The sequence below is a fragment of the Pinus tabuliformis genome, chromosome 5_2, assembly GCF_031772625.1.
Source record: "Pinus tabuliformis cultivar Carrire ecotype Pingquan chromosome 5_2, CPIR1, whole genome shotgun sequence".
Taxonomy (NCBI): domain Eukaryota; kingdom Viridiplantae; phylum Streptophyta; class Pinopsida; order Pinales; family Pinaceae; genus Pinus; species Pinus tabuliformis.
The window spans coordinates 298157443-298181768 of NC_142306.1; the positions used below are offsets into that span (position 1 = coordinate 298157443).

At 37.2% G+C, this 24326-nt stretch overlaps 1 protein-coding gene across 5 annotated transcripts in view; it reads right to left on the reverse strand.

Annotated features, from left to right (window-relative positions):
• LOC149158730 (putative ABC transporter C family member 15) overlaps positions 1–24326 on the reverse strand; it is a 289427-nt gene that overhangs the window by 99914 nt on the left and 165187 nt on the right. For all 5 annotated transcript variants that reach the window (XM_089436298.1, XM_089436294.1, XM_089436297.1 and 2 more), the window contains one exon: positions 2249–2554. In XM_089436298.1, the coding sequence (XP_089292424.1) occupies positions 2249–2554 (306 nt within the window). The remainder of the gene's footprint in view (positions 1–2248; positions 2555–24326) is intronic.

Here is a 24326-nt window from a genome sequence, read left to right on the forward strand (position 1 = left end):
TAGGCCAAAGATCAAAGCCTTAGGGAACCACCTGTCCTCCGGTACCAAATTTCAACAGATTTGGGGTAGCATTGGATGTGCTCTAGCCATGAAAATTGGTGGAGAGGATAAAGCACATGAGATCTCCAAGATCTGGAAATGGTTTGGCTATATTGTACCCAGTTTGGAAGATATTAAAATAATTAATATTTTTAATGGAGTTCCTAAGTCTAAACTTAGGAAAACTAAAATATTAATGGGTATTAATATAAAACTGGGTTAGAAAATTCCAAAAGTCATGGATCAAGCCAAATCTGATCTTAGCCGTTGATTAGAGATGTAATCTCGGTCGTTGATGGACCAATGAGAAAAGTATAAGAAGAGGCTTGAGGGTCAGTTGGAGAATACACCAGAGTGATCAGTCATTCGATTTTCTAGAGCGGGGTTGCTAAGCAAAGTCGAATCAGTGATCAACAACGAGGGGCGGTGAGTACTGGGCAGAGAGGTAGAGAAAGTGCCAAGAGACCAGCGCAAAAGCAGAGAGCGAGAGGCAACAACCAGTTTAGGCCACACAACACCCAGCAGAGACAACGTAGAGGCCAGAGGAACTGTGTCATCCACGCAAAGGCTACAGGAGTGACGCAGAGGGTCCCAAAGGCTGCGTAGTGCCTCAGAGGGCTAACACAGAGAAGTTTGAGGTTGACGCAGGTCAGCAGGAGGCTGATGCAGAGACCAGAAGGGCCAGCACATAGCTTCAGAGACATTGGAGAGGGTTTCGTGGGACAATTTTTCTGAATACTTGTTTCTGAATAGAGAGGCATTGCTGCCGTGTATTTTTCTCTGTCAGGTGAGTCGGTTAGGCACCTAGTTGTACTCAAGGAAATACTGCATAATAATAAACCCTCAGAATAGCTGCACTGGATTTTTTGCATTGGGTTTTTCCAAGGACATTTGTCCAAAAATAACGGTGTCACTTGTGTGTTTGTTTTCTTTCAGCTGATGATCTATAGATGTTGTGACTGTATTGTGTTTATTTCGGTACTTAAATGTTTTAAATAACTTGTTCAGAATTTACAAGTAGAAGAAATAAACCAACAACATACAGATTAATTTTCTAACGGATAGACTTAGAAAATTCAACAACCTGCGCAGGCTCTGCGTCAACCTGACGCTGCCTGAACTCACTGCTAGTCTAGCTGTCCTACCTGCTGCAAATGCTGCCTGAACTGGCTGCTAGTCTCGTTGTCCTACCTGCTATTGACTAAGAAAACATTTCTCTGGCAGTCTGGAACCTCTGCCCAGCCTCTGGAACTGAAAACATCTTCCTTCCCAGCAAATCGAACTGCCTTTTTGAGGCTCTGCGCAGCCTCCTAGAGAAATCTCGGCCTCTCTACAAATGCACTCACTGGATCTGGAAAACTTCCTCCAGCCTCACTATCCCTGCTCCTCACTCTCTCTGAATCGATCTCTGGCTCTCCAACAACTGTTTCTTCTCTCTAAAAATCGATCTACCAAGGAAATTGAACTGCACAAGTGTATTCTCCATCACTACATCGATCCATTTTTATATCTTCGTGTTGGGACTCCAACGGCCAAGATTAAATCTTAATCGATGACTCAGATCATTTTTGGATCGATCTATGTGAGTTTCTAAACTATTCTCACATTGACTTAATTAATTATAATTAATTAACTAGTTTTCTTAAGTTTAGACTTAGGAAGCATTAAAAAAATAGGTTAATAATCTAATTAAGTCATCTCTAGGTGAAATTTCCATAAACGACTTATGGGTTTTGGAGATCTCATGCATTTAGCTTCTCCACCAAATATGGGTTAAATAATACTTAAGGTTTGAAATAAGGGTTTGAGCTATCATTGATACTATATTTTTATTAAATTAACATAAATAAGACAAAATTAATGATACATGCTACAAAAACTAACAAAATATGGGCTAAATAATACTTAAGGTTTGAAATAAGGGTTTGAGCTATCATTGATACTATATTTTTATTAAATTAACATAAATAAGACAAAATTAATGATTTTGACTTCTGACTGCATGTCCATCAAATCCATTTTATGATGTCATACAGTTACATATGAACAACTTTTAATCCAAATCTAAGACAATCAGCACCATATATGTTTCTAGATTCTAACTTGGAACCTCGTATAAATATATGCAAACCATCAACATAGCATAGGATTGAGGTTTAGAACCGCTAAATGAAGCACGAAAATAAATAAAATAGTGATGGGAACAAACCTCCCATATCTCTTGATCTGTGTGCACACATAGTGGATCTAAGTTATGTCTGATTGTTCCTTCAAATAGAGCCGGTTCTTGAGGAATGATGCTGAGCTTCAACCGCAATACATTTAGGCCAACCATACTAATATCAATCCCATCAATGATTATTTTTCCTGCAGCAGCCTCAACTATTCGAAAAAGAGCCAAGACAAGAGAAGATTTTCCACTGCCTGTCCTTCCCACTACTCCAAGTTTTTCCCCTCCATTAACAGAGAATGTAACATCCTTCAATACAAGTGGTGCATTTGGGAGGTATCTTAACTGAAATAAAGCCATAAACCAAGAACACAAATAAGTAGATATCCTAGAAATTATAATGTTCATATCTTTGAAAGAAACAAAGTTTTATCAATATTGGAATATAGATATGCCAGAAAACCAAGTTCTACTCATAACCATCACCCATTAAAATAAAAGACCACATGTTCTTTTTGTTAACAGACGGACTAAATAAAAAGATTATGATTCCCAAAAAGCATTCCTCTTACTGAGCAGAGCAGGTGTCAAAATAGAATAAGCAGATAAAGAACAGTCAAAACTCTAATGCATTGAAAGGGAAGATCAAACACACTAAAATCAGAACAAAAACTTTATTATTAATAAAAATTAAATGCCCCAGATACTGGACATGCTCTTTGACACATTTCAATTTTGAACTCATTACACTCAGAACAAACAAGTTTCTCTTTGTTGGTTCTAATCTGAATTTACAGCCGAACTTCGTAGAGCCACTTCTTCAAATGCTCTAATACATGCATTAGCTTTTGATGCCTTTCAAATAGCAGTAAACATTTGAGAAATTCTTGCTAAACCACAATGGTTTTCCCATGCAAAAAAGAAAATGATTTTTATTTGGGTGCTTATTGTGAAAAATAGCTGTAAATTTGTGAGATTGATAAATTATTTTGAATCATCAATTACTGAAATTCAATACCATGCATCCAAGGAACCTAGTTGAGTGGAAACTTGTCTGAAGTTAATTTCTCTGCAGATGTCCATCGGACAAGGCTGCCTGTTAGCAACATATTTCTATGTATTTGAAGCAGATGCACTTTTATACATCGTGTAGGAAGCATATATTCAAGAAAAGATCACAAGCATATCTCTTCCACGTGGTCATATCTCTGTAATGTCCCTTCCTAGATTAATTTACCTTAAGTTTATTTTCACAATTTTGCCATTTTTGGTGACCATGTGACCCACGAATTTTTGGGAAAAGACTTCCGAGAAAAAGGAGGCCGAAATGTTTTTGCTAGTGAAGCATGGGGGCCACACGCATGGGGAAAATGCACTTGCCAAGGAAGGAATTCTAATAGCCAAGGAAGGGGGTCAAAAATCATGTTGGCGGGGCCCACATGGGAAAAGAAAATCACAAATTATATATAGGAGAATCTCAGCCACTTTTGGGGTCTTTTGCCAATCGAACTTTCTATTGTTGCTCGTGTTGCTTAGCCGGGTCACATTGTTGTTCAACACCGAGTTTTCCAAGCGGAGAGCTCACCCTTTCTTCGGGGGACTACGAGTGCCACCCTAGGGAGGTTAGATCATACCAATTTGGAGAGGAGTTTGGAGGGATTCAGAGCTAAACACACAGTCACTCAGCTAGTGTGTATTCCAGGAGGACGCAAGAGGGGATCACGCTTGGCTCATTTCAGCTGTCTTCTGGGTAGTGTTTGTCAGGAGAAATTTGGTATAGGAGCTTCAGGCAGATCAACGTAATTGAGGAGTTTTGAGGCAAGAGGTTTCTAATTGAATGCAGCACGAATTTGTGCATCTAGGGCCTGCATAGTAGCTAATATTTGGGCACACGTGGGAGTTTGAGGGAAGTGTTTTGGAGTTGGGTTTTGCCGGGAGAAATAAGGAGAACTTTGGGGTAGTGAGACTCAGCATTTTGGGAGTGATTGGAGGGATTTTACTGGGAGTTAGTAGACAAACCGTATTTCCCAGTTGTTGGAGGAGGACATGGTAATTGGGGACGAATTTTGGGGGACAAAACCAAACCAAACCCTTTTTGGGTTTTGGTGGGTTATATGAGAGGAGCTTGGGGCTAATTTTACAGAATTTTCAGAGCACCGAAAATGGGGATTCCAGCAGTATATTTCCAATAGACAATGTAGTTTTTTGGGGTAGCGCAAGGCATCATTGGGGCAGCTCATTCTCGCATCTGGGCTTTCTATTTTATCACCTGGGTCTTCTCAAGCTTACCATTGAGGCAAGCCCAAGTGCACTCCTTCCACAACATTGTACTCTTACTCCAATTATTTAATAAAATGGCTCACCTGGTTGACATTTCTGGAGTTTTTATGGGTGTTCACTAAATGTTCTAAAATTGACATTTTTGGAGATTTTATGGGTGTTCACTAAATGTTCTGAAATTTTGTGTTGCATGTATTATTTTGATTTGCATATCACTGTTTATCCTATCTAGGAACATTACAGTGGTATCAGAGCTTCGATCTTGGCTCAGACGTGGGGGAACTTTCCTATGAACGAGGAGGGTAGCCAAAACGTTACTTACCGAAGGCAAAGGTACCGAAGCAAGGAGAGGGAGTTGGAGATTACACCTAATACTGAAGCACGTGGGAAGGAAGTAGTAGTAGCAAATATGGGGGAGCTGAAGAATAAGGAGGAAGCAACATTTGATAGCCTCTTAAAGACCCTAAATGATTTAGCCAAGGGGTGGAAGGAGATGTTGGAAGAGATCAAGGAGCGGAATAGGAACAAGAGCATCGACCGTGACTTCCTATTTGGAGAGACATCAGGGGCCTCACAACAGTACGACCACCCTTCACCAACCACTCACCCACCGCTTTCAATGGGCCTGTTGACCACTACGTGTCAACTACCCATAGCGCTTGATCAACATGTCTGTGCCATACGACTGTTATCATCAGCGCGATCTTGTTATGTTATAAACCTAGTCTGCATGTGTAAATTGTAAATAATCTTAGCAGATCAGAGTCATGTATGTAAATTTCCTAGGCAAACCTAATTTTCTAGTGATAATCTACATTTCGGAAGGTTTTTTGTCTCACCGATCTATGATCGGCAGAGTTTTCCTTCAGCCTAACCCCAAAGCCGGAATGAATTTTGTCATTAGAATCTTAGAGGAATCCTAGTGTGTTGATCTGCTAGATTATATTTGTGTCGCAAGACTAGGTGGTCTATGAGGGTCTATGTCAAATGGGTTTTCCCCCTTGAGATGTAAAATTGTAAAAGTCATGATGTAAAGTGTCTTGAGGGTTAGAAATTGTTTTAATCCCCTCATAAGTCCTAAGTCTTGGGTCCTAGGTGATTTTTCCAAAGGCTAAGTTCGAGGATCCAAAAAATAAAAATTAAAAAGTAAAGAAATTAAAAAATAATAATAATAATAATAAAATTTAAAAAAAAAATAACTAAAAAATAATAAAAAAAAAAATTTAAAAAAAAAATAATAAAAATTTTAAAAAATAATAAAATAAAATTTAAAAATAAATAATTTTTTTTTAAATAATAAAATAATAATAACTCAAATTTTTGAGTAAATAAATGCAGAATTTTAATTTTTTTTTTTTTTTTCTAAATAAGACTGATCTAAAATATATTACAACGAGAGCCAAATTACATTTTCAGTATTACACCAGGGCCGCGGCCCTGTAAAACTGGTCCTGGGACCGACTGTAAACACCAAATTGTTCATATCAGAGTTACAAAAGCAGGAACCAGAGTGGTGCTTATGTAGCCGACACATGGACTGAGACAACATAGACACATAATCAACACATGGACACCATAGACACGATGGACACATAGACACCATAACAGAAGGAACACATAGACACCGACACCATCATAGAGATGAACAGAAGTACAAAAAGACTGAGTACAGAAATATATGTGGTCGCAAGGAGAGCTGACAGAGTGAAAAATCATGCAGAGAAACCTGGAGCGCGAACTAGTCTTCATCCGTAGTCTGTGGCTCATCCTCCATCTTGCAGCAGGGAGGCTGGAGAATAGCCTTGCCCTTACCTACATTGCGCTGCACAGTCTCGCTTGGACCATCTTCATTGCGCTGCACAGGCTCGCTTGGACCAGCTCCAGGATCATGAACAGGCCTCAACATATCAACGGCCGGAAATTCCATTTCCACAGTCGGGACAACCCCAGGAATCCGCGGAGGGTCAGCACGAGGAGCATCATCATCACCCCACGGATTTCGGCAATGCTCAACCGAAACTGTGACGAAGAAGGTAGAATTGGCCAGAGTGCAGGGGAGGCGATATCTAACCATCGGATGCTCAGTGTGCCCGCACTCCATTCTCTCTGGAGGGGCTGCAACTCTTCTTCTGCCCGGAGGCCTTCCTCTTGGTCTTCTAAGCTCAGAGGACTCTTCAATGGAGGAGGAAGGAGAAGGGGCTCTTCCACTGAAACTGCCCCGCCGACTGGTACCCCGAAGCCGTTCACGCTGCATTCTGAAGGAGAGCGGATGGCGGGCTTGCACACACAGATTATTCCCCTGCACCAGACTCCCAATTCCCCAACACGACTGCGGATGTAAGGTATGTAGCACCTCCAAACGACCAGGTTCACAACTGAAATGCCGGGAAGCTTTCCAATTGCCTCGGTCGATGGCACCAGAATCGTCGCAATCACTCTCAGAGCCTGACAGTGAGCCGAAGCATTGAGCCTCCGCCACTTCCTTCAAGATCAGAACCGGTGCAGGCGAGAAATGCGGGAGAATGTCCGAGAGCGTCAGGCTTTGAAGAGCCATGGTTAGCGTTTCAAAGCTGGCAATGAATGTCGAGGGGACGGCTCTGCAACCTGTATTAACGACCCTCCTTGAATGCTGCATGCCCGAGTGTTTATGGCGTGTCCTTAGGGTGTACGTGGCTTGTCCGGGCGGACACCTGCCCTGCTGACAAGCCATGGGCCTTATAGTGCTAACAACCACCCGCATCCGGGGCAGAATTTTAATTTTTTAATATATTAAAGTGCATTTAAAAATTCGACAAATGAGATTAAAAGGGATTTTGATCCTCATCGACGGTCGAGACCATTTTGACATGGATCACTCGAACTAGCCGTTGGGAATTTTTTCTTTAAATAGGGTGCTAGGGGTCATTTGAGATGGGATTTGATCTAAGAGTCTGGTGCTAAAGAAAGCTCTCTTGTAGTCAGTTTTTGTGCAATAAAGAAAAACTTAGGGGTTGAAATCTTGCTGGTGTTACTCTTCTGGAAATGTTGTAACATGATTTATTTTTATGCATAATTTTATTTTCAGCCATTAATAATAGCTTGATGAAGATTGATCTAGGCGCAGGTATCTTGTCTGATCTTTGGGGTTTGAATGATAGTTTAGATTCTGAAATATAATGGAAGGTATCTCCATTTGATCTGGATTTCACTATTGTTTTCTCCCTCTATGTTAATGGTTGATTTTAAGTTGTGCAGGAAATCTTAGTTTTGATTTTACCTGGCATTAGGGGAAGTTCTCAGCTGAACCAGCCAACTCCCGGATTGCGTTTTCTGAAAGAGCCCGGCCAGTTTTGATCCCGAGCTTATTATTTGAATTTTTTTATGAATGCATGAAGGGTTTTGTGAAGTATCTCACATTAAGTTTTAAATTCTGAAAATATTACTGTGGATTATTGATAGATTTGGCTGCTTAAGAGTCAAAAATCTGTAAATATTGTAGTTATTTCGCTGGTTTTTTAGGGTTTTTAGGGTTTCATTTATTTTTTGCATTTTCAAGTTCTGGCTGTTTGTTTCCATTGTCTTCAGGTTGTAGGAAAATTTTCAAATTTCTTTTTGGGGAGGCTCCTAGATTGTGCCAAGTTTCAGCATTGCTATTTTTGCTCAGCTCCTCCTCAACGCAGCCTTCAACGCTGCCCATTCATGCGCAGTCAACCTGCGTCCTTTCAAAATCTCGCACAGCCACTTCTCTTCACTGCTAAACGGTCCCATCAACCACCTGCTGGCCATTCTTTGCGTTGCTGCCAATCCTAGTGTTCTAGATCGAGTCTATGTAAAAGTGATTTGGGAATAATCCTAACTATTTGGTTAGGTTATTTTATTACAAAATGCTCGGTTTGCTAGATTATATTTGTTTCACAGAAATGGGTAGTCTGCGAGGGTCTATTACAGATGGGTTTTCCCCCTTATGATGTAAATAATATGAAAATCATGATGTAAAGTGTCTTCAAGGTTGGAAAAATAATTTATCCCCTCATAGGTTAATTAATTAAATTTTCTGGCCAAAAATTTATTAAAATCCTAAGCCAAAAGTTTAATTAATTCTAGGTCCTAGGTAAATTTAAATTCTCCAAAGGCAAAATTCGTTGGTCCTTAAAAATCAAAATTTGAAAGGTCCCAGGACTAAGGTAAATTAATTATTTTGCTAAATTTTAAGCCTTTGGTCCCTGGGGCTTAAGTCAAAGCCAATTTTTTGAGGAAATTAACTCAAAATTTTTATTTTTTAGTTAATTAAAATGCATTTAATTGAAAAATTTGAATTTCCTCAAGAATTTAAAATTTCGATGGATGAGATTAAAAGAAATTTTGATCCTCATCAACAGTCGAGATTGCTTTGACGAGGATCACTCGAACTAACCGTTGGGAGGATTTATCTTTAAATAGGAAGTCATTTGTCAATTAATTCATCCCACCTTTGAATCGTGTGCTAAGCGAAAAGCTCTCGTGTAATCTTTTTTGATTAATAAAGAAAGACTTTGGGGTTAATCTTCGTTGGTGTTACTCTTCATGGAAATATTGTAAGATGCGTCATTTTTCATGTGTAAATTTTTTTTTAGCCATTGATAATAGCTTCTGAAGAATGATTTGAGTACAACTATCTTGCTCAGTCGCTGGAGCTTAGGTGATAATTTGAATTTTGAATGTAATAGTAAGTATCTCTATTTATCTAAATTTTATTATCATTTTCTCGCTCTATTTTGATGGCCGAATTGAGTTTTGTAGGAAAGTCTTGATTTTTAGATCATCGGGTGTTCGGGGAAGTTTTCAATTGGACCAGCCAACTCCAGATTTGTGTTTTCTAAAGAGCCCAGCTTAAGTTGATCCCACGCTTATCATAAGATGTTTAGTGGTGATGCATGAAGGGCTTTGAGCTAAGACCTCCTTTAAAAATTTAAAATTTTAATTTTTTTTATGTGCAAAACTGATAGATTTGGTTGTTGAGAGTATTAGACTATTAGATCTGGGAGCGGAGTTGGACTCACACTCCCCAAATCTGATAGATCTGTCATTCTTGTGCATAGATCTGTAAATTATTTTTGGTTTTTTGACTTGGGTTTTTCTGGTTCATTGTATATATCATTTGGGTGTTTCTTGTTGTCTTGTAGCTACAGATCTGAGGAAAAAATTCGTGTAGATTTCAGATCTAGGCCCTGGAGGGTAGCATCTGGATCTCTGGGATTTTTATTTGCATAATTTTGCAGGGAGATTATTTAAAAGATTTTGCAGTCCAGGGTTTTAATTTTTTTTTAGATCTAGAGAAATTTTTCAGGGGTTTCACTGATAAATCTAAACCATAAAAATATATTGATGTAGAGTTCAATTTTTTTCTGGGTTTGCTTTGGGTTTCTTGAGGTTGTTGTTGATTCCATGGCATTGCTATCTGTGTTTTTTCTTTCTTGCTGAAAATTTAAATTTTTTTAAAGAGGTCCCCACAGCCCTTGCTTCTCTCAAACCTGCGTGCTATCATCATGCTACCCTTCTCCTGCAAATCTGCTGTAAATTACGGATTCCTCTCCACGTGAGCTCCCTCTCCAGCGTCCACCATATCCAAACCCTCCATTCGGCCTTCATTCCATCACCTGCTCAGATCCGCAACCCCTCAATCGCTGCTCCATACACTGCTTTACGTCCATAAATCCGCAGCTCCTTCCTCCAAACCTACATTCTGCTCGTCCGTCCTCCCGCTGTCAACGTTGTACCTTCATCAACCTCTCTCACGTCAGTTTTCCTTGACGCGGACATACTTCTCCCACATTCCTTTGAGCTCCATCCACTGTCGTCGAGTTCTTCCTTACGCCTTTTCTCACCTGCACACAATGGCGAACAAAACCCTTCGATTTTCATTTTTTTGTTTTGGTTTTCATGTGTTAGGGTTAGATTTGTTTGTCTCATTGGTTTTTTTTTATTTGTATGTGTTAACCACTACGTGTCAACAACCCATAGCAATACACCCCCTTTTTTCGCAAAAGGGATATCCCCTGATTGATGTGTTCCTATGGTCCAGCTATCATCATCAGCCTGATTGTCATGTTATAATGTAAACCCAGTCTGCATGTGTATAATGTAAATAATCTCAGTAGATCCGTGTCGTGTATGTAATCACCTAGGTAAACCTACTTTTCTGGTAACGATCTACATTCCAGGAGGTTTTTTGTATCACCGATCCATTCTCGGATGGTTGGCAAAGTTTTCCTTCAGCCTCACCCCAAAGCCAAAATGGATTCTATCACTGGGATCTTAGGAGAGTCCTAATGTTCTAGATCGAGTCTATGTAAAAGTAATTTGGGAATAATCCTAACTATTTGGTTAGGTTATTTTATTACAAATTGTTTGATCTGTTAGATTATATTTGTGTCGCGGAACTGGGTAGTCTGTGAGGGTCTTTTGCAAATGGGTTTTCCCCCTTGAGATGTAAAAATGTAAAAATCGTGATGTAAAGTGTCTTGAGGGTTAGAAAAATAATTTATCCCCTCATAGGTCCTAGGTCCTAGGTAAATTTAAATTTTCTAGAGGTAAAATTCGTGGATCCTTTAAAAAATTAAATCTTAACAGGTCCAGGTACTAAGGTTAATTGATTATTTTGCTAAATTTTATCCCTTAGGTCCCTCGAGTTAAGTCAAAGTCAAAATTTTGAGGAAATAAATGCAAAATTTTAATTTTTGAATTTATTAAAATGCATTTAATTGAAAAATTTGAAATTTCCTCAATATTTAAAATTTCAACGAATGAGATTAAAAAAAAAATTGATCCTCATCAACGGTCGAGATCACTTTGACAAGGATCACTCGAGCTAGCCGTTGGAGGATTTATCTTTAAATAGGATATCATTTGTCAGTTAGTATCATCCGATCTTTTGATCGTGTATTAAGCGAAAAGCTCTCTCTTATAATCTTTTTATGAGCAATAAAGAAAGACTTTGGGGTTAAATTTCTGTTGGTGTTACTCTTCATGGAAATGCTGTAAGATGTATTATTTTCATGCGTAATTTCTTTTTTGCCATTAATAATAGCTTCTGAAGAGCGATTTGAGTACAGGTATCTTGCTCAATCGCTGGGGTTTGAATGATAATTTAAGTTTTGAATATAATAGCAAGTATCTCTATTAGATCTGAATTTTATTATTGTTTTCTCGCTCTATGTTGACGACTGAATTGAGTTTTGCAGGAAAATCCTTGATTATTAGATCATCGAGCGTTCAGGGAAGTTCTCGACTGAACCAACCAACTCCCAATCCGTGTTTTCTAAAGAGTCCAATTTGAATTTGATCCCGGGCTTATCATAAGATATTATTTTTATGGGTGATGCATGAAGGGTTTTGAGCTTAGTACCTCCTTTAAAATTCAAAAAAAAAATAAATCATTAGATCTGACTGTTGAGAGCCTCAGATCATCAGATTTGGGAGGAAAATCAGACTCACATTCCCTAGATCTGATAGATCTGCCATTTATGTACATAGATCTGTAATTAATTTTAGTTTTCTGACTTTGGTTTTCAGGGTTTTAGTGTTTTTTGGGTCATTGTGTATATCGTTTGGGTGTTTTTTGTTGTATTGCAGCTACAGATCTGAAGCTGAAAGTTGTACAGAGTCTAGATCTAGGCCCTGGAGGGTAAGATCTGGATCTCTGGAGGTCCATCAGCATCATTTTTTGCAAGGGTTTAAATTTAGTTTCAGATCTGGAAATTTAATGAGGGTTTCAGGGTCAAATCTGAAGGAAGTGAATTAAATATTTTAATTAAATCTAGAGAATTTTCTATAAAGGTTTCATTGATAAATTTGAAGCATAAGTATAACATTCCAATCTGTAATTTCTTCTCCGCTTTTTGGCTACCTAGCTGCTGCCTGGGATTTTATTTTTATTGCAGGAAAAATTCAAATTTTTTTGGGCAAATCAGCTTAAGTCCCTTGTTTCCCCTTCTGCGTCCCTTGGCCCTCGTTTGCTGCCAGATCTCTGCTCTAACCCTCCATTCGAACTTCCATTCTTCTCCATCGAGTTTCCAACCCATTAATCGCAGTCATCCCATGATTTTCCCTTTCCTCACCTCACATTTATCCCTCAGCTCCCTCTGATTCCACGTATTCTTCATCACCCTCACAGTCGTCATATCTCCCTTTTTTGTTGCCTGAAACTCCTCAACGCTGCCCAGCTGCTCCCTTTCCCTGCGTTTTTGGCGACCTCCATCTGCTGCTCCATCATGCAGCTTCATCCCCTCAAATCCGTCCACGCATTCCTTCCTTTCTCATTGTCCAGATCCACAAATCTCTCAACCGCTGCTCCATTCCAGCTATACGTAACCATCATCTCCTTCCCTCTCTGTCTGCCCAACTCTGCTTCCTCCAGCAATCCACCTTCATACACTGCCTCTCCACGCCATCCCTCCTAAGCTGCCACAGCTCCTATCGCTCATCCCACCAACGTCTGCTCTCCCTCAAATTACTGTCCATCTACGCTGCTCTTTCCGCTGCGTATTCAGCTCATGCGAAATCCTTCGTCGCTGCTGCTATCCCCTTATCACACCAGTCATCCAAGCTCCTCATCGCTCCTCCTTTGCCACCTGCGTGTTGCCTTTCCTTCCCACACAAACCTGCAAATGAATCCGTTGTCCCAAGCTGTCGTCGAGCTTCTCTTCTCCTCTCGTGGACGTGCAGTCAACAAATTCAATTCAATTTTTTTTTCACTTATATGAATGCATGTTAGGTTAGTTTTTTTTTATTTATTAGTTGATTTTCTTTTTACATGGTTTGTATATACATTAAAAGGTCAGTTAGTTTTTAGAATGTATTAAGATTTTTCATTTTTTTTTAAATTCGATTTTAATTTCTATTTATTTTTATTTTGATTTTCGATTTGCTATTTTGAATTTTTTTATTTGATTTCTATTTTAATTTTTTTTTTTTTTTTTTTCTTATTTTTTTTATTTATGGTTCTGATTTTATTATGATCTAAAAAAAAAATTTAAAATTTTAAAAATCCAAAAACATTTTTAAAATATAAAAAAATAGAAAAATTTTAAAACATAAAAAATTTCTAAAAAATGTTTTTGTGACTGAGAATAAACAAAATTAAGGGTTATAAGAAGAAATATTTCAGCGTAAATCACATTCAGAAAATCATTGTCGACGCGTTTCGAACCAACTAGTGTGGTTCATCATCAGGACAAGTTGAAAAATCAGATCTATCTTTGCCAGTTAAATACTTAGAGCAGAGCTTCCAACGGCTAACTAGGACAACGTCTACATTTGACTAGGGACCAGGGTCAACTAAACCCGTAATAAAATTAAGCAAGGGACCTCTATATAAATTACATGAGTAAATTTAATTAAATTGGTAGTCTCATAAAAAGTTAAAAATAATTAACTAGAAAAATGGAAATATAAATATATAACTCTTAAAATTATAAATTATTTGCTTATTTATTTAATATTTAATATTATTATTATTTATTTATCTATTTATATTTATATATAAATAATAATATTAAGATATATATATATATATATATATAGAAAATATAAATATATAGCTCTTAAAATTATAAATTATTTGTTTATTTATCTAATATTTGATATTATTATTAGTTATATATATATATATATATATTAGGAGGATAAGTATAAAGTTAGATGAAAAAATAAAATAAAATAAATAAATAAATTAAACATAAAAATAAAAAATAAAAATACATAAATAAATAATATCTAAATATACTGGAATAAAATAATATACAAAAAAAAAACCGACACAAAATCCAAAGAAGGAGGAGGTCAGGAAAAGGAACAAAAGAAAACCACAGAGCAAGAAGGAGACACCCTAGGAGGAAGAAAGAGAGAAGGCTCCAAGGGGGACAATGAAAGCTCGAAAAGGATAAAAAGAGGGCGGCGGGGGGGAAGAAAGACTAGGAAGAAATGGCAGGGATCCAACAGCTGCTGATCTTCCAGCCGTCATCTCTATTGAGATTATTAGGCCTTCTTTCAATTTCAATCGCTTCCCTGAATTTACGATGATGGAAATGAGCCACTTTGGCAATAACCTTGGCCTCCTCTATACAAACCTGATGCTTGGTCTTATCCACATGCTCTGCTAACACTAAAGACTTGGTTCTCCCATGTCTTAGGTCAGCTGCATGTTCGCTGATCCTCTGATGGATGGAGCGCCGTGTTTCCCTGATATAGGGGGTCCCACAAGAACAAGGGATCAAGTAGACACCCTTCATGTCCTTAGGGTCAACGGGATCTTTCACCGATCGAAGGGATTTGCGAATGGTGTTGAGGGGCCTAAAGGTTGAGGGAATATCATACCTCTTAAGGATCCGAGCAATCTTGTCTGTGGTTCCCTGGACATAGGGAAGATGGACACCTAGACGACGCTCTTTAGGTTCTTTTTTAATTAACGAAAATTAAGGGTTTTTTTTGCTTAAACTTTAGAATTTTTAATGTGGCCTATGGCCCATTAAAAATTTTGATTTTTTTTAAACCTTTGATTAAATTAAGTTCCTACGGAATAATTAAAATAATTTAACCTAAAGTTCCTTAGTGTCATTTGGTCATTAAATGCAATTTTTATGATTTTCCTATGGTCAAGGTGCGATAAACATTTTTAATCATATTTGGCTGTTGAAGAAAATTTATTAAATCTAGATTTGGGCAATCAACGAAAATAATTTTAAATCTAGAATTTCTTGCATATGGATTATTTATGATTGTCGCTTTTCATCATTCTGGATAACTTGTTAATTCAAATGTCGAAGGCACTGGTCTATAATCGTTTCTATCTCGTGGTCGTGTCTTGGTTACCTTACAGTTCAATCTATTCATCTGATTTAATCATTTAGATTCATCAAGTTATCCATCATTAAAATCTCTTAGAGCCCATGATCCACATGCTTTCTCATCCATTTACCTTAGGGGCTACCCACCTTGACTTGCCTAGGAGAGAGTCTAAACAGAGTAAGGATCGAGAGTGACAGCCCTTACTCTGAGCGTTGTCGCAGTGCATAGACACTCTATGCGACAACATTTTTTGGCGCTGTTGCCGAGGACCGATTTATTGGGCCTGGGCTTTACGACATTCATCATTCATCTTTCATCTTTCTATCATTCATTTGAGCCGGCAACGACAACATTTTTTGGCACCGTTGTCAAGGATATTTTATTCACGATGCTTCAACGACATTTTATATTCATTCTCCTCATATCATCTTTATCATTTTTACCGGCAACGCCAACATTTTTGGCGTCGTTGCCGGGGATAGAGTTTTTCTGTCCTTGATTTCTCGACATCATTTCAATCATTTCATCTTTTCCGCCATTCATTAGCCTGTCAAGAAGCTAGCTTTTCCTAGCGTCATTTGATCTTTTCATCACCCTGTCTTTTGTCATCTCGTTAATCAGCGCCTGGACATTTCGGCTCATTTCTTGTTTGGGTGGCGACTCCACTTCTTCCATTTATTATTTCTCAGACAAGAAGCCCTCCCTTATATCCGATTGTTTGTTTTCCTTTTGGACCTTAGAGTTAGATTCATGTTCAAGTGGCGACTCCACTTCTTTCATTTCTACAAGAATTTCTACTAGAAGCTCCCTTCTTGTAGATCTCTTGAATTTCTTGAGCAGAGGTCTCTCTCTATCATCCATTTGGTCCCTCATTATTCATCATGGATTATTCGTTTACCCCGTGTCATTTTACTGATGTTCTCCATGATATTCCGGAAGTGGCCATTTTTAAATTGTCTTTGTTCTCGGGTGGTGATTCAGACGTTGTTAGAAAGCATTTATGCAGGTTTACTCGTATAATGCTCATATATTGTAGTTCTCCCCAGTATGATCACGAAGATGTCAAAATGCGTCTATTTGCCTTTTCTTTAGAGGGTGATTCTTTGAATTGGTTTAATAGTTATTCTGAAGATTCTTTTGCTTCTTTACAAGACATCGTCAATGCTTTTAAAAATACATATGGTTATCAAGATAGCTCGCCTTGTGCCCCTAAAATTATGCAACAAAATGAAAGTGATTTTGCTTAGGATCGCGCTGTCGATGAAAGATTTCAAGACAATTCTCCATATCAGAATGTGTCATCCACTTGTACCGTTGCAGATCAAATCCATGATAGTGGAAAAGCAGGAACAAGTTATCAAATCAGTATCGACCATGAAAGGGAAAGTGATAAGCAAATTATAGAAGAATTAAAGCAGTTGGTTAAAGACATGTAGTTCAGTCAAACAGAGCTGGTAAAAAATATGGAGCTTAATCAAGAAAAATTTGTAACTGATTACGTCAAGGATATGAGAACTTTATACACCCACCTAGAAAAGCGAGATAAGGAGATGGAAACCATGAAAGCTAATCATGGCAGGGAAATTAATTCTATGCAAAACAAGTTATTAACTATGGATGAAGAAATGACCATCATGACATTCGATTATAATAATTAGTTGGCTACCATGCAAGCAAATCATAAGAAAGAGATAAAATATATGCAAAATTGTTTCATGGGCATGAAAGTAAAGAATGACAAAGCAATAAAAGATATGGAAGCTAGTCAGATATTGTCTTCAGAATAAGGAAGTCAGTGCTGTGAAGGTTGAACACTCCAGCTAGATGGATGCCATAACAATACAGGTACAGAAATTTCAACAGCGGTCAGAGGATGAAAGAAACAAGGAGACGTCAATAGATCAGAAGCCTCCTTATCTGTTGCAGCAAGCTCCATCTTATTATGAGGAGGTCATTTGCTCCATTGAAAAGTGGCTAATTGAAGGTGACCCGGATAAAACAGAAATTGATAAGAATCAAATGCAGAATGAAGAAAGACATGTCATTAAAAGAAATTTCAACGGATGAGATTAAAAAAAATTTTGATCCTCATCAATGGTCGAGATCACTTTGGCAAGGATCACTCGAACTAGCCGTTGGAGGATTTATCTTTCAATAGGAGGTCATTTGTCAGTCAGTATCATCGGATCTTTTGATCGTGTACTAAGCAAAAAGCTCTCTCTTGTAATCTTTTTATGAGCAATAAACAAAGCCTCTGGGGTTAAATTTCTACTGGTGTTACTCTTCACGGAAATGTTGTAAGACGTATTATTTTCGTGCGTAATTTCTTTCTTGCCATTAATAATAGCTTCTGAAGAGCGATTTGAGTACAGGTATCTTGCTTAGTCGCTGGCGTTTGAATGATAATTTAAGTTTTGAATATAATAGTAGGTATCTCTAATAGATTTGAATTTTATTATTGTTTTTTCTCTCTATGTTGACAACTGAATTGAGTTTTGCAGGAAAATCCTTGATTATTAGATCATCGAGCATTCAAGGAAGTTCTCGGCTAAACCAGCCAACTCCCAATCCGTTTTTTCTGAAGAGCCCAGTTTGAATTTGATCCCGGGCTTATCATAAGATTTTTTTTATGGGTGATTCATGAAGGGTTTTGAGCTTAGTACCTCCTCTAAAATTCAAAAAAAAAAAAATTGTTAGATCTGGTTGTTGAGAGCCTCAAATCATCAGACCTGGGAGCAGAGTCGAACTCACACTCCTTAGATCGGATAGATTTGCCATTTATGTACATAGATCTATAATTAATTTTAGTTTTCTGACTTTGGTTTTCAGGGTTTTAGTGTTTTTTGGGTCATTGTGTATATCGTTTGGGTGTTTTTTGTTGTATTGCAACTGCAGATCTGAAGTTGAAAATTGTACAGAGTCCATATCTAGGCCCTGGAGGGTAAGATCTGGATCTCTGGAGGTACATCAACATCATTTTTTGCAAGGGTTTAAATTTAGTTTCAGATTTGGAAATTTAATGAGAGTTTCAGGGTCAAATCTGAAGGAAGTGGATTAAATATTTTAATTAAATCTGGAGAATTTTCTATAAGGGTTTCATTGATAAATTTTAAGCATAAGTATAACATTCCAATCTGTAATTTTTTCTCCAATTTTTGGCTACCTGGCTACTACCAGGGATTTTATTTTTATTGCAGGAAAAATTCGAATTTTTTTTGGGCAAATCAACTTAAGTCCCTTGTTTCCCCATTTGCATCCCTTGGTCCTCGGTTGCTGCTAGATCTCTGCTCTAACCCTCCATTCGAACTTCCCTTCTTCTCCATCGAGTTTCCAACCCATTAATCCGCAGTCATCCAACGATTTTCCCTTTCCTCACCTCGCGTTTATCCCTCAGCTCCCTCTGATTCCACGTATTCTTCATAACCCTCGTAGTCATCATATCTCCCTTTGTTGCTGCCTGAAACTCCTCAACGCTACCCAGCTACTCCCTTTCCCTGCGATTTTGGCCACCTCCATCTGTTGCTCCATCACACAGCTCTATCCCCTCAAATCCGTCCACGCATTCCTTCCTTCCTCACTGTCCAGATCCGCAAATCTCTCAACCGCTGCTCCATTCCAGCTATACGCAACCATCATCTCCTTCCCTCTCCATCTGCCCAGCTCTCCCTCCTCTTGCAGTCCACCTTCATACACTGCCTCTCCATGCCATCCCTCTTACGCTGCCACAACTCCCTACGCAGCTCCTATCGCTCATCCCACCAGCGTCTTCTCTCCCTCAAATTACTGTCCATCTACGCTGCTCTTTCCGCTGCGTCTTCAGCTCATGCGAAATCCTTCCTCGCTACTACTATCCCCTTATCACACCAGTCATCCAAGCTCCTCATCGCTCCTCCTTTGCCACCTGCGTGTTGCCTTTCCTTCCCACGCAAACCCGCAAATGAATACGCTGTCCCAAGCTGCCGTCGAGCTTCTCTTCTCCTCCCGTGGACCTGCAGTCAACAAATATAATTCGATTTTCTTTTCTTTCTTTTTTCACTTATATGAATGCACGTTAGGTTAGGTTTTTTTTTATTAGTTGATTTTCTTTTTACATGGTTTGTATATACATTAAAAGGTCAGTTAGTTTTTGGAATGTATTAAGATTTTTTTTTTTTTTTTAAATTCGATTTTATTTTATTTTATTATTTTTTTTATTTTCGATTTGCTATTTTGACTTTTTTTATTTGATTTCGATTTTTTATTTTTTTTTTGGTTTGATTTTGATTTTCTTGTTTTTTGATTTATGGTTCTGATTTTATTATGATCTAAAAATTAAAAAAATTAAAAATCCAAAAACATTTTTAAAAAATATAAAATTAGAAAAATTTTAAAACATTAAAAATTTCTAAGAAAAGTTTTTGTGACTGAGAATAAACAAAATTAAGGGGTTTTTTTTGCTTAAACTTTAGAATTATTAATGTGGCCTATGGCCCATTAAAAATTTTGGTTTTTTTAAACCTTTGATTAAATTAAGTTCCTAAGGAATAATTAAAAGAAATTTAACCTAAAGTTCCTTAGTGTCATTTGGTCATTAAATGAAATTTTTATGATTTTCCTATGGTCAAGGTGCGATAAACATTTTTAATCATATTTAGCTGTTGAAGAAAATTTATTAAATTTAGATTTGGGCAATTAGCGAAAATAATTTTAAATCTAGGATTTGTTGCATATGGATTATTTATGATTGTCACTTTTCATCATTCTGAATAACTTGTTAATTCAAATATGGAAGGCACTGGGCTATAATCATTTCTATCTTGTGGTCGTGTCTTTGTTACCTTAGAGTTCCATCTATTCATCTAATTTAATCATTTAGATTCATCAAGTTATCCATCATTAAAATCTCCTAGAGCCCATGATCCACAGGCTTCCTCGTCCATTTACCTTAGGGAATATCCGCCTTGACTTGCCTAGGAGGGATTCTAAACGGAGTGAGTAAGGATCAAGAGTGACAGCCCTTACTCTGAGTGTTGTCGCGGTGCATAGACACTCTATGCGACAACAGTATGTATATACATTAGTTTAGTTAATTTTTCTTTTTTTTTTTTAGTTGTGTATGCCTTAGGTGTTAGGTTTAGTTTATATTCTAATACTTTCCTTTTTTAATTCTTTGGGTTAGTTAGATTCATTTTGTTTAAATTTGATTTTCTGTTTTGATTTTGATTTTTAATATTTTGACTTTATTTTATTTTATTTTATTTTTTCAAGTCTTTTTATTTTATCATATGATTTTAATTTTTTCTTTTATTTTTGTTTTTATTAAAAAGATAAAAAAATTCTAAAAGATTCAAAAAATCCTAAAAATTCAAAAATCCGATTTTTTTTTTAAATCTAAAAATTAAAAAATGAAATAAATTAAAGGGATTTGTGCATTCACATTAAAAAATTTAATGTGGCCTATGGCCCATTAAAATTTTAATTTATTAACCCTTTGATTTATTTTACTTCTTCAAATTGCCTAAGGAATAATTAAAGTGTTAATTTAAAATTCCTTGGTGTTTCTGGTATTAAGTGCTAAGTCTTAAATTTTCATGATTCTTCTATGGTCAAGGTGCAATAAATGTTTTAAATTATATTGACAATAAGAGAAAATTAATTAATTCTAGATCTTGGTCATTAATGAAAATCATTTTAAATCTGGAATCTCTTGCATGATAGAATTTTGGGCATTTTACAATTAATTATTCATGATCATCGCTTTGCTACATCTATAAGTTTTCTCTGGATGATTTGTTATTATTTAGTCTCTAGTTAATTCAAATTAAAGGCACTAGTCCATAGTCATTTTTATCTTGTGATCGTGTCTTATTTTAATTTATCTATCTCAATTGACCGAGACTCACTTTAGATTCATCAAGTTGTCCATCATTAAAATCTCCTAGAGACTGTGGTTTCATAGACTATCCTCATCCATTTACCTTAAGGACTACCCCCCTTGACTTGTCTAGGAGAGAGTCTAAATGGAGTGAGTAAGGATTAGAGTGGCAACCCTTACTCTGAGCGTTGTCCCGGTGCCTAGACACTTTGTGCGATAACACCACCAATCTCCAACAAAATAATAATATTCCTCCAATCTTCAATCAAATATTATTTTGCCACCATTCTCCATTAAAACATTAATTTACCTCCCTTCTTTAAGAGAATATTATTTTGCCGCCATCCTCCATTAATATAGTAATTTCCACTTTTTTCCCACAAAATAATATAATTTCTCTTTTTATTCAATATTACCAAAAATTGGCAAAACTCAGTGACTTTTTTGCACTCATAAAAATTGGGAACATTACACCTAGTTTGGCCTGATTAGAGGATGCTAGTTGCCTTTTCCTTGCTTAATTAGCCTTGTCCTTAAGAAGAGCCATCCTCTATAAGTCATTTGTCACCTTGAACCTTAAACCTAGCATATCTCTCATAGGTGACCTATCTAACGGGAAGTCTCCCATTGGTGAAAATCCATAAAGAGTAGGGGGTAGTGGTTGTCATGACAATGAACCACACCTCATTGTTGTCACTTAGTCTAGTGCTTGCCTTGTAGGGTAACCCTCTACAAAGCTTACTAGATTTTGAGGCAACAGTCCCCTAGAAAGTAGAACCATCATATAACAAATCAAGTGGCATTCTAAGATATTTATACCTTCCCCATGGTGTACTAAAAGTTGTCATTTCTTGATCTTATTTTTTTACCAACACCTGATTATACTCAGAAAACCATCAAACATTGGCAACATGACCAATCCTATAACTCTTTGCAATAGATGCTCCATATTTTGTAGAGGATAGTTATGTTTAAGGGATATCTGATTTAGATTTATGAAATCAACATATAAACTGATTTCCACATACCTCTTTCTTACTGTACTAGATTCACCACCCAAGATAAGTGCCTTCAGGTGCTATGATTTGAGCAATTAGCATTAATGAAGTTCATTTTGAATGAGGGGACAACTTGGGGTTGATTTTCCTTTGCTTCTATTTAAATTTTAAATCAATGTTGCGGACATCGCGATAAAAAATCACGATTTTTTCGCATTGGCGATAAAATTGACATTTTTTTTTAAAAAATCATCGTGTCGCATGGCAAAGCGATTTTAAAGGTATAATTTGGTTTTTTGTTTCTCTCATTTTACAGCCAAAGGGCAAAGGTGAGAGCTAAGGAGGAGGAGAATTCATCTACAAGGGTAAGAGAAGAGAAAAGTGAAGGAATTTAGCATCCCAAGCAAAACAATTTCAAGTTTGGACCAAGTTTCTTCAGCAAGGCGTGGTTTTCAGATATGGGCATCAAATTTGGCCCTATTTTTTTTTTCTTGTTTTTCCTTGGGTTTCTATCATCCATATATTTTCCATGATTTTTGCTTGGATTTGAATGAGTTTTTCTGTCATTTTTGTTGCATTTAGTGGAGAGGTTTTTTTTGGTAAAAAATGCAAAATCTTGATTGTTAATTTTATTTGTTTAATTTATTCTTGTGCCCTAGTTTTCTTCCATGATTTTTTTTTTTGGTTTGAATGTTTATTTTTTGTCATTATTGTTGCATTGAGTTTAGGGGTTTTTTTTTTCGGTCAAAAATTCAAAATGTTGTATGTAGATTTAAATTTCATTTGTTTAACTTTCAATTCTTCTTGTGCCCTAGGATCAAACTTCAAACTTCAATTTTACATTAAAACTGAAGATTCAAAAAAGTTACAAACATGCCAAAGAAATTGGACCCCCTGTGGGAATTTGATGAACCTAATGGAGGGTTTGACAGATCAAATTTGACTTGCAAGTTATGTGGGCATCATATGACAGGGGTGTATACAAATCGAAGTTCCACCTTGCACAAATTCGTGGACATGAGGTAGGGCCCTACACAAACACAAATCCAGATATCATTCATAGAGCAATCAAATCATTGGAAGAAATAAAGACAACCAAAGTGACCAAGGCAGCTCTGAAGAATCAAATGGCAGGGGGCAAAGTGGTAAGATTGGGAGATGACTGTGAGAGTGGTATTGGTTCTTCTTCAGCATCAGCATCACTCAACTCCATAGTTGCCTCATTATTTTTTGTTCCTAGAAGCAGACCTGGAGCACAACCATCTATCACGTTAGCTCTTAAGAAAAGGGAGAAGGAAGAAGCTGACAAGTTGTTGGGCAGGTGTCTTCTTTGGAGTGATATTCCTTTTAACACGGCCAAGAACAATCATTTTCCAGCCTTCGATTGATGTTATTTCTATTGTTGGCCAGGGGTACAAAGCCCTTTGATATGATGACTTTAGAGGGCGCATTCTTCAAAATGAAAAGATTGAATGCACTAAGATATTGGAGGAGTTTAGGGGCTCATGGGCACACACAAGATGCATTGTGATGTCAGATGGTTGGATCGATTAAAAGGGTAGAACCCTTATTAACTTCTTGGTTAACTGTCCCAAAGGGACAATGTTTATGAAATCTATTGATGCATCTGCACAAATTAAACATGCACAATTATCATGTGATTTGTTGGACGTGTTCATTCAGGAGGTGGGTCCAAAACATGTTGTCCAAGTCAATACGGACAATACTGCAAATTATGTTGTTGTTGGTAGGATGCTTATGGAGAGGTATCCTAACTTATTTTGGACACCTTGTGTTGCACACTGCATTGATTTAATGTTGGAGGACATAGGAAAAATTCCTTTTGTCAAGGATATTGTTGAATCATCAAAAAGCATTACAAAATTTATATATAGTCATGCATCTGTGTTTAATTTGATGAGAACATTCACCAACAACAAGAAGTTGGTGTGCCCTCCCATTACACAGTTTGCCACTAGCTTCATATCTCTTCAATCCCTCCTAAATTCTATGTGGGGTGTGAAGAGAATGTTTCTTTCAGAGGAGTGGCGTGCTTTGCCATATAGTCGCGAAGAAGAGGAAGAGGCCATATGTAGGCTAGTTTCATACTAGGAAAGCTTTTAGGCAGGAGTGTTGGAGGTGTGTAGCATTACTGAACCTTTGGTAAAGGTTATTCGATTAG